At 42.2% G+C, this 11,046-nt stretch overlaps 1 protein-coding gene across 2 annotated transcripts in view; it reads left to right on the top strand.

Moving 5' to 3' along the window:
* LOC105000097 (acyl-coenzyme A thioesterase 4-like) overlaps positions 1-11,046 on the top strand; it is a 22,588-nt gene that overhangs the window by 7,404 nt on the left and 4,138 nt on the right. Inside the window, exon 5 of one of the 2 annotated variants that reach the window (XM_010855784.1) lies at positions 6,706-6,729. In XM_010855784.1, coding sequence (XP_010854086.1) covers positions 6,706-6,729 — 24 coding nt within the window. Of the gene's footprint in view, positions 1-6,705; positions 6,730-10,837; positions 11,025-11,046 lie in introns of those variants that run through there. The other variant, XM_010855782.1, reaches the window with a different exon arrangement.

Here is an 11,046-nt window from a genome sequence, read left to right as displayed (position 1 = left end):
CACTCCTGTCATCTGGGGAGGGGAGCCCAGGGCTCATGCCAGGGCCCAGGTAGATGCTTGGCAGCAGCTCCAGACTTTCTTCCATAAACACCTGGGTGGGGAAAAGGGGAGAATTCCAGCAAAGCTGTGATCTTTTATGCTAATCTATCCTGGGAACAGCTGCCACAATGAGTGTATATGTGTAGTTTTTTTTCTATAATTACATTTTCCCCCTTCAATATTAAAGTGAACTCATTGAGAATTTTTCAAGATTTTTATAAATTCCATACTTTTTCACTTGTTTGGGAAGAGAATGATTTCTACAGAGACACCACAGCAGGTGGAGAAAGCATGCCCTTTAATACCTAACAACACATAACTGACAAGGCTTTAGTTCTGAAACAAAGAATAATACCTGGTGTACAATTGCTGCTCAGTAGTTTCTTGAATCAGTTATACTTGAATTTGTATAATTTGTTAATAAGTGATTTTGCTATATATGTATATAAATCATATAAAATATCAAAAATATTATCAGACTGAGTGTCTCCTTTAAGAATGAAAGTGAACATTTTAGCTGTAAATTACTAGCTAGATTACTACTTAGTAGTAGTTTTTCTTCTGTCCCACTGTGAGGCAGGTGTCATCTCCATTTTACAGATGAAGAAACCAAGACTCAGAAAAATTTTTGCATGGTACTTGTAGAGCTGGGACTCAGTCTCCCCACATCCAGTTTCTTCTCTCTTTGTTAAGCTCATCCATGCTTTCTGCAGGGTAACAACCCCAGCCACAGGGAAAGGAAGTGGCTCTTCTTTCTTCTACCTAAGTTTTCAGTGGATTTCATGAACTTGTAGTGTGAGGGTAGGGGTGGTTTCAGGGCACTAATGTTGAAAGTGTAGATCTGGAACCATGTTTAAACTGTGGCTTTAACCTAGTGGTATAGATTTGCAGGAGCTGACAGGCAACTCAAAATGCCTACACCCCTTCCCTTGTTTGTTAACAATATGTGTGTGATTTGCCCTCCCCCTTCCTCTTTCCTATCTTTATATCTCTCTTTCCACCACTTTCTGTAAATAGCATGTTCCATGACAATTGAAGAAATCTCTAGTTAACCAAGCTGGAGAATCCAGCTTCTCTAGAAATTCTGGGGCTGACATGAGTGATGAAAAGCAAAAGCATCAGAGACTTGGCAGCTAATGAATGACCAAGTCAAATCTGTAGACCATGTGTTTCAAATGACACAAAGATGGCTTCCTCTTCAAATTATTTTGCAATGGAGGAGGTAAGAAAAGGGGGAATAGAGATGCCACAGGCATGTCTTATGCAGGGGACCAGTGAAACTACCAACTATTGAGTAGAAAATTAGAAAAGAATTCAGAGAGATATGGCTTCTGATATGTGTCTTAACTGATAGGATTTCTTTAGTTTTTCTGAATCTAAAGTAATAAAAATTCCTAGGAAACTTGGAAAATAGAGACGGTTATTCAGTAGAAAAGGAGTTCCATATAATCTGTTTACTAGCAGATAGTGCACTTTGGGGAGAAGGCAGTGGCACCCCACTCCAGTACTCTTGCCTGGAAAATCCCATGGACGGAGGAGCCTGGTAGGCTGCAGACCACGGGGTCGCTAAGAGTCAGACACAACTGAGAGACTTCACTTTCACTTTTCACTTTCATGCATTGGAGAAGGAAATGGCAACCCACTCCAGTGTTCTTGTCTGGAGAATCCCAGGGATGGTGGAGCCTGGTGGACTGCCGTCTATGGGGTGGCACAGAGTCGGACACGACTGAAGTGACTTAGCAGCAGCAGTGCACTTTGGAAAACTCAGTAGTGGCCACAGAACTTGAAAAGGTCAGTTTTCCTTCCAATCCCAAAGAAAGGCAATGCCAAAGAATGTTCAGACTACCACACAATTGCACTTATCTCACATGCTGGCAAAGTAATGCTCAAAATTCTCCAAGCTAGGCTTCAACTGTATGTGAACCAAGAAATTCCAGATGTTCAAGCTGGATTTAGAAAAGGCAGAGGAACCAGAGATCAAATTGCCAACATCCACTGGATCATAGATAAAGCAAGTAGAATTCCAGAAAAACATCTGCTTTATTGAATATGCCAAAGCCTTTGACTGTGTGGATCACAACAAACTGTGGAAAATTCTTAAAGAGATAGGAATACCAGACCACCTTACCTGCCTCCTGAGAAACCTGTGTGCAGGTCAAGAAGCAACAACCAGACATGGAACAACAGACTGGTTCCAAATTGGGAAAGGAGTACATCAAAGCTGTATACTGTTACCCTGCTTATTTAACTTCTATGCAGAGTACATCATGTGAAATGCTGGGCTGGATGAAGCACAACCTGGAATCAAGATTGCTGGGAGAAATATCAATAACTTCAGATATGCAGAGACACCACCCTTATGGCAGAAAGTGAAGAGGAACTGAAGAGTTTCTTGATGAAAAAGTTGGCTTAAAACTCAACATTCAGAAAACTAAGATCACGGCATCTGGTCCCATAACTTCATGGCAAATAGTGGGGAACAATGGAAACAGTGAGAGACTTTATTTTAGGCTCCAAAATCACTGCAGATGGTGACTGCAGCCATGAAATAAAAGATGCTTGCTCTTTGGAAGAAAAGCTATGACAAACCTAGACAGCATATTAAAAATCAGAGACATTACTTTGACAACAAAGGTCCCTCTAGTCAAAGCCATGGTTTTTCCAGTAGTCATGTATGGATGTGAGTGTTGGACCAAAGAGAAAGCTGAGCACTGAAGAATTGATGCTTTTGAACTGTGCTCCTGGAGAAGACTCTTGAGAGTCCCATGGACTGCAAGGAGATCCAATCAGTCCATCCTAAAGGAAATTAGTCCTGAATATTCATTGGAATGACTGATGCTGAAGCTGAAACTCCAATACTTTGGCCACTTCATGCAAAGAGCTGACTCATTTGAAAAGACCCTGATGCTGGGAAAGATTGAAGGCGGGAATGAAAGGTTGTTGCTGAACCACAAAAGATGCCGGGATTCTTGGCCTCCAGAGAAGAATTCAATCTGGGACCAGAGATGAGGCTTGATCTCTCAGAGCTTTTGTGTAATAAAGTTTTATTAAAGTATAAAAGAGATAGAGAAAGCTTCTGACGTGGACATCAGAACAGGGCAGAAAGAGTACCCTCTTGCTAGTCTTTAGCTGGATGTTATATAGCTACTAGCAGTCTGCTAATTAAAGAAATCAAAACTCAGAGAATGGCACCAGGTGAGTCATCCCGGGCCATAAAATGATTGACATGAATCTTGAAGAAAGGCAGATTACCATACAAATATATAGTTTCATTAACACAGACTGGGAGAGCAATGTATGAGTATAACATACTGGTTTGTCAAGTCGGTTCTGAGCGTAAATCTGAGCCTTTAGGTGGAACCAACTTGAAGATAGAGTCTAGAGTAAATGCAGAGTACATTAACATAGCTCAAGACAAACATTTCCATAAGAAAAATGCATTGGTTAGCTCAAGGTTTGAGAAAAGTTCAGGTGGAACCAGGTGTCATTACGGCAACACAGAATTTTAAGAGAAACCTCTTTTTAAATTTGTATAGAGAGGGGGAAAAATATAACACTAGTTTGTTTCCTCCTGCTGCTTAAGAGACAGAAAAAATTCTGACACTTGCAGCCTATCTCCTCCATTTAGAGACCCCTGGCCTTCCTGCCTGTTACCCTCTAAGGAGGAGAAGGGGACAACAGAGAATGAGATGGTTGGATGGCATCACTGACTCAATGGACATGAGTTTGGGCAAGCTACGGGAATTGGTGATGGACAGGGAGGCCTGGAGTGCTGCAGTCCATGGGGTTACAAAGAATCAGACATGACTGAGTGACTGAACTGAACTGAAGAAATAACTTAGAGATTTCCTACAATGATGTATGTATTTAAACTACTCAGAAACTGACAGAAGTAAGATAAACAATAAGTGAAGATATAGAAGATATGAACTATATAATTAACTTGATTAGATAGAGTCAGAGAGAGAAAGAGAGTAGTGTTGGGGGCCAGTGTGAGGTACTCCGCCCATGGCAAAGGTCATGAGGAAGGAGGCTCGACATACGCAAAGGCGGGATCGAGCCTCAGGAGTCCCCCCTGGAAATCCCCGAGCGTCTACCCCGATAACCAGAGCCTGCCTACTTTACTACTTTGTGCTCTTACCTACACCTCTGACTTTACGGGGGGCTGTCCCCCACCACCTCTTTCGGAGAAGGAGTTAACCTAGAGCTCCAGTCAATAAAAACTCTTGGGTGTGACAAGAGTGTTTTAACCTACAAACTCCTCTGAAGGTTCTCTAGCCTGCCTGACAGGCTCGTCGGGCCACATGTGATTGCTCACAGCCTCCCAACCGTGAGAGGCACGAGATGCTTTAAACCCTCTAAAAATAGGTTCTTTAGAGAAGTTAGAAAACTATAAGTATAGTGGGCTAATTAGAAATTGTGTTGGTGAAGGGTTTTTCATTTGTTGAGCCAATGTTTGTTGCTAAGTCTCCACATCCCCTGCCCTTACACACATTAATGAATATATAGAAGAAATAAGTATTAACCTTTGATATTAATCACGTTAGACCTTAGGCTAAGTAAATTCTTTCCTTAACTAAAACCCACTACACCCTCACCCTGTAGGAATGTAACTTTACTTGGGTGGCGTCTGTTTTGAGAATAATCAGCCCTGGAGAAATAAGTGTCCTGATTGACTGACCGCTGTCACAAGGAGAGGGTCGTAAATTGTCAGCAGGCCCCCCTGGCCAGAAGATGATGTAACACCCCTAAGACCTCTGTATACATTTGTATGAAGCACCTGACTTTGATAAAAGTCAGGACTGCTGTCCCCACGTGACTTTTGTATAACATCTCAGTGTATAAAAACAGACTCTGGATAATAAAGAATTGGGATCAGTTTCTCGAAATACTGGTCTCCCCATGTCGCTCTCTCTCTCACTCTGGTTGAGTCTCCATCTGGAGCGCGGAACCCACCATGCTTACTAATTATGCCTGGGCTTCTAAGATCCGACCGGGGAGGCCTCAGTGTCTCCTCTCCTTCGGGAGAACGGAAGGACGCCTGCGGCCTACGTAAGTGGTGCAAACTTCTTGTCTTGAAGTTTTATTGGTCTCCCGCGTAAACCAAGCTACTCAGCCTCTTTTCTCCACTGAATTTTCCTACTGAGCTATCCTTATTCTATTACTCTTTATATCTTTAATTAATATCTAATTGAAGCTATTGTATCCTGATTCTCGCCTATGCCGTCTCTCCTTCGAATACCCTGGATCAGCCGGGGCTGGTCCCCGGCAGAGTAGGAAGCTTTGTTTCCAATAGACAGATAGTACATCTTCTTTTCAGTTCAGTTCAGTCACTCAGTCATGTCTGACTCTTTGTGATCCCATGGACTGCAGCACGCCAGGCCTCCCTGTCCATTGCCAACTCCCAGAGTTTACTCAAACTCATGTCCATTGAGTCAGTGATGCCATCCAACTATCTCATCCTCTGTTGTCCCCTTCTCCTCCTGCCCTCAATCTTTCCCAGCATCAGGGTTTTTTCAAATGAGTCAGCTCTTCATATCAGGTGGCCAAAGTATTAGAATTTCAGCTTCAGCATTAGTCCTTCCAATGAACACCCAGGACTGATCTCCTTTAGGATGGACTGGTTGGATCTCCTTGCAGTCCAAGGGACTCTCAAGACTCTTCTCCAACACCACTGTTTAAAAGCATTAATTCTTCAGCACTCAGCTTTCTTTATAGTCCAACTCTCACATCCATACATGACTACTGGAAAAACCATAGCCTTGACTAGATGGACCTTTGCTGGCAAAGTAATGTCTCTGCTTTTTAATATGCTGTCTAGGTTGGTCATAACTTTCCTTCCAAGGAGTAAGTGTCTTTTAATTTCATGGCTGCAATCACCATCTGCAGTGATTTTGGAGCCCCCCAAAATAAAATCTGACACTGTTTCCACTGTTTCCATCTCCTTTTCAAGTACTCTTAAATATTTACAAAAGTTGACAATGTTCAGAACATTAAGAAGTAATAAAGTACCAAGAGTAGTGTTGACTGAAAAATCCAAACCTGAAAGTTGAGAATTATGTTTTATTTGGTGGACAAAACTGAGGACTTCAGCCTGGGACACAGCCTCTCAACTCTGAGACTGTTCCAAAGAGGTAAGGGAGGAGCCAGGTTATATAGGGTTTCCCTAGTGGCTCAGTTGGTAAAGAATCTGCCTGCAATGAAGGAGACGTGGGTTTAATTCCTGGGTTGGGAAGATCCCCTGGAGAACGGAATGGCAACCCATTCTAGTATTCTTGTCTGGAGAATTCCATGGACAGCAGAGCCTGGTGGGCTACAGTCCATGGGGGTCACAAAGAGCTGGACACGACTGATCAACTAACATTTTCACTTTCTTTCTTTCAGGTTATGTAGGGTTTTTGCAACAGTGACTGGGCAGTTGGGAACATCAAAAGATTACTGTTAAAGAAAACTAGGTGTCTCAAGTTAATAAATTAAGTTCTATTTTATGTTTAGGAAGATACATGAGTCTGGGCGTATTGAAATAATTCCTTTGATATATATCTTAGTTTTATTAAAGTATAAAAGAGATGTAAGCAATGTAGGGCCAGTATCCTGTTTTTTTCCCAGTCTGTCTCCCCAGGATGCACCTCAGGGGAAGCCTGTCTGTCTCCATTCTGAGTTCCCTCAGTGTCACTTTTAGGGGTGGCTGTACTGGCCTGATGCCTGGAACATCCTTTGTTTACTGATATGGCAGGCAATATTTTTCATTCACAGTAGAAATGATTCAGACTATATTTTTTAAATACAGTTGTAGAAAAATGGAAATTAATAAGAGGTTTACCAGAGAGAGTAAAAGTGGAATTTAAACACATTGGAAAACATAGGGTTGATAATATCTCTATCTTTCAAAGTCATAGATTTAGTTGAAATTTGATGGGGCAAGAAATAAACACAAATATGGTATTTAAAATTACAAAATTAACCAACAGAATAACAAAAAATAATACTACATCTATCAAACACCTGGAGGAAGAAGAAAGAGTAGGTTGAATGTTCATGAGTCAGTAAATAACTATAAAATGCAAAAATTATGAAATAGAGAAACATGCATAATATTTAATACAATGAAGGTAACCATAAAAACAAGTGAAAATAGAGATAGTTAAAAGAGGCTGCTTGAAGAACATGGGACTTTTTTATAGGGCAGTGGTGAAAAACAGGACTGCTGATTTGCATTTTAAGTTTTTTCCCACCCTTATTGGACTGCAAGGAGATCCAACCAGTCCATTCTAAAGGAGATCAGCCCTGGGTGTTCTTTGGAAGGAATGATGCTAAAGCTGAAACTCCAGTACTTTGGCCACCTCATGTGAAGAGTTGACTCATTGGAAAAGACTCTGATGCTGGGAGGGATTGGGGGCAGGAGGAGAAGGGGACGACAGAGGATGAGATGGCTGGGTAGCATCACTGACTCAATGGATGTGAGTTTGAGTGAACTCTGGGAGATGGTGATGGACAGAGAGGCCTGGTGTGCTGCGATTCATGGGGTCGCAAAGAGTCGGACACGACTGAGCGACTGAACTGAACTGAACTGATACTTATTACTGTGCAGAAATTGCATGCTAAATTGCTTCAGTCATGTCTGAGTCTGTGACACTATGGACCGTAACCTGCTTGGCTCCTCTGTTCATGGGATTCTCTAGGCATGAATACTTGGGTGGGTTGCCATGCCCTCCTATTGAGGATCTTCCTGACCCCAGAGATCGAACCTGCATCTTATGTCTCCTGCATTGGCAGGTAGGTTGTTAACCACTAGCACCACCAAGAAGGCCTATCTGGGGAAAAAGTGAAAATTTTCAATTTATACAAAAGTTGTTTCCAAACAACTTAGATTAAAAAGGAGTCATAGAAATTAAAAACTATTAAGAGGTTATGATGAAATAATATGGAAAACACATCTGACCCTTGAGCAACACAGTGTGAACTGCACAGGTCTGCCTACATGTGAACTTTTTTCTTTCTTTTTTTGCTTTTTTTGAACTTAAAAAAAAAAAAAAAAAAAAAAACATGTACTACAGTACTTCACCAGCTGCTGTTGCTTGAATACATGGAAGGGAACACAGGTACAAAGGGATAACTATAGTTATACTTGGACTTTAACTGCATGCAGAGTCAGTGCCCCGGCCCCTGAAGTGTTCAAGGTCAATAGTTCTCCACATGGGGTCGCAAAGAGTCGGACACGACTGAGCAACTAACACTTTCTTTCACATAATACTAGGTATTATAAGTAATCTAGAGATAGCTGGGAGGGATTGGGGGCAGGAGGAGAAGGGGACGACAGAGGATGAGATGGCTGGATGGCATCACTGACTTGATGGACGTGAGTCTCAGTGAACTCCGGGAGTTGGTGATGGACAGGAGGCCTGGCGTGCTGCGATTCATGGGGTCGCAAAGAGTCGGACACGACTGAGCGACTGATCTGATCTGATCTGATGCAAACACTGCTCCATTTTATATAGGGGACTTAAGTGTCTGTAGATTTTGGTATTGTCTGGGGTCCTAAAACAAATCGGATAGTGAGGTAAAACTGTATTCTAAGGTGTCTTTCATATTGAGAGAAAGGTAAAGAAATTGTCCACACTGTTAACATTTCAAGAGTAACGATTCTTTTCAAAAATTCAAGAGTAACTACTAAAATAAATAATATGTAATTCACAAATGAAGAGAACACAAGAAAAAAAGGAAAAACTTACTAAATCCAGAAGAGGAGGCAAGGGACTTCCCTGGTGGTCCGGTGCTTAAGAACTCACTTTCCAGTGCTGGGGACACAGCTTTGATACTTGGTGGGGATCTAAGCCTGTGCACAACAACTGCTCAAGCACGTGCATCTACAGCCCAGGTTCCACAATAAGAGAAGCCACCACAAGGAGAAGCCTGCACACTGCAACGAGAGAGTAGCCGCCGCTTGCCACAACTAGAGGAAGCCAGCAAGCAGCAGTAAAGACTCAGCACAGCCGAAAATAAATATTTTAAAAATGAATAGGTTCACATGCCCACTTACATACATTCTTCAACATCTGGAAATAAAACCTAGTTGGAAGCACTCAGATTTGGGGGAAAGTGGCAGCTGGAGGGACAGTAGACTATCGTTTCACATTGTAATCTTTTCAACATTGCTTACATCTGTTTTTCAAAGTACATATTTTTGTCCTTCATAAAAAATTGATTTTTCCTTACAGAGCAATTTAGAAGCACTGTGCAAACCTATGACAATTATCCGGAGACCGTGAGAAACAGTTGGAGAAGGAAATGGCAACCCACTCCAGTATTCTTGCCTGGAAAATTCGAAGGACAGAGGAGCCTGGCAGGCTACAGATCATGGGGTCACAAAGAGTCCGACATGACTGAGTGACTGATCATGAGAAACAAAACACAGATGTGCTCAATCTCTGGGTACTATGAAATTAAACATGATATTTTGCTTCCTAGTATTCTTCAAAGCCTTTCACATACACTGTCATCTTTGATCCCCATATAGGAGAATTTCATCATGTTAAACACAAGAACTCTTAAACCCCAAAAGATATAAACTTACTTGAGATTATAGAACTAGTCAGTGATGAAGTCAGGGCTAGAATTCTAATATATTTCACCCCAATGCTGCTGCTTACTGTTGAGTTCCACATTTGGAGTCTGTCAAGGCTCTGACAGTTAGACGTTAATCCTCAGTAGCTTAACATTCTCCAAGCCTCAGGTTCCTCCTCTCGAATATGTGAAAAATACTCCCAGTGTTTTACGGACTTGTTAAATTGTGAATGTAAAACACACAATTTAACAAGATCGATCAATTTAACAAGAGTAGCCATTACTCCTTAGCAATGGAGTACCCTCGAGAAGGAAAGGGCAACCTACTCCAAGATTCTTGCCTGGAGAATCCCAAGGACAGTCTGTACAGTTGCAAGGAATCAGACATGACTGAAGCAACTGAGCACACACACAGAGCACACAGTCATTACTATACTATATATAAATTGTAGTAAATATAAAATACATCCTTGGACATCATATCTGTATTGCTGCCAGGGTCACATTCAAAACGTTGATGTTTAGTGTCTACGAAGACTGAATGTTCTCAATCTCTATGATACAGCAATTTCAATCTTTGGTATTTACTTCACCAAAATGAAGCACTATATCTAAGAATCCCAAGTTGGGAATTATCAAATGCCTATAGTCAGTAAAATTTGACAAATACTTTTATGATTACAAAATGCAATACTATTTGGCAGTGATCATGGAAAATCTACAACTGCTCCCAACAGTATTGATGAATCTCAAATACATAATGTGAGAATAAAATCAGACGCTAAAGAAGGCAGACTGAAGGATTCATCACCATAAAATAGAGTTGGGAAAAACCAACCCGTTTTATTGGACTCGAGTACCTTGGGGACGGGAAAGCGACTGGAGTAGAAAGGAGGGTGGCTTCTGGAGTGCTGGTAGTGATGTTTCTGAATCCCTGGGCTTGGATACCCAACTAAGTACGTCCGGGTTTTGGGAATTCATTGAACTGTACGCTTAAGATTTATGCACGTTTTTGGTTTGTACGTTATAATTCATTGAAAGTTTTAAGTTGTCCTTTTCTATGGAGGGGCTACAAGTCTTGGAATTCTGTCTAAAGTCACTCAGCTCTGGTTTCACCATGAATCAATTACCCCCACGAGTGCGGAAGGTTTGAGGCTGAAAAGAGGCTTCCGCGGGCGGGTTTGGCACCCCACAGGACACCAGGACATCCCTGCGCGTCCCGCCAGGAAAACGACTTTTAGTCAGGCAAGTTGCCGGCTAGAGGAGGTACACGGACCGGAAGCGCCAGGACGCCTCCAGAGGCGCCTCAGCCTTTGACCGCTCCCCGGCGCCAAGGCGACGCCTGACCTCGTCGGTCCACTGGGAGCGCACACCCGGCCTGGGAAGGGACACCGGAAGCGACCTAAGCTTCCACATTCAGGGTATGGGCTGCGACTGTGCGTC

Source organism: Bison bison, unplaced genomic scaffold (genome assembly GCF_000754665.1).
Source record: "Bison bison bison isolate TAMUID 2011002044 unplaced genomic scaffold, Bison_UMD1.0 scf7180017864368, whole genome shotgun sequence".
In the NCBI taxonomy this organism is placed as follows: Eukaryota; Metazoa; Chordata; class Mammalia; order Artiodactyla; family Bovidae; genus Bison; species Bison bison.
The sequence above is the reverse complement of the archived record's forward strand: the minus strand, read 5'-3'. Positions and strand labels throughout refer to the sequence as shown.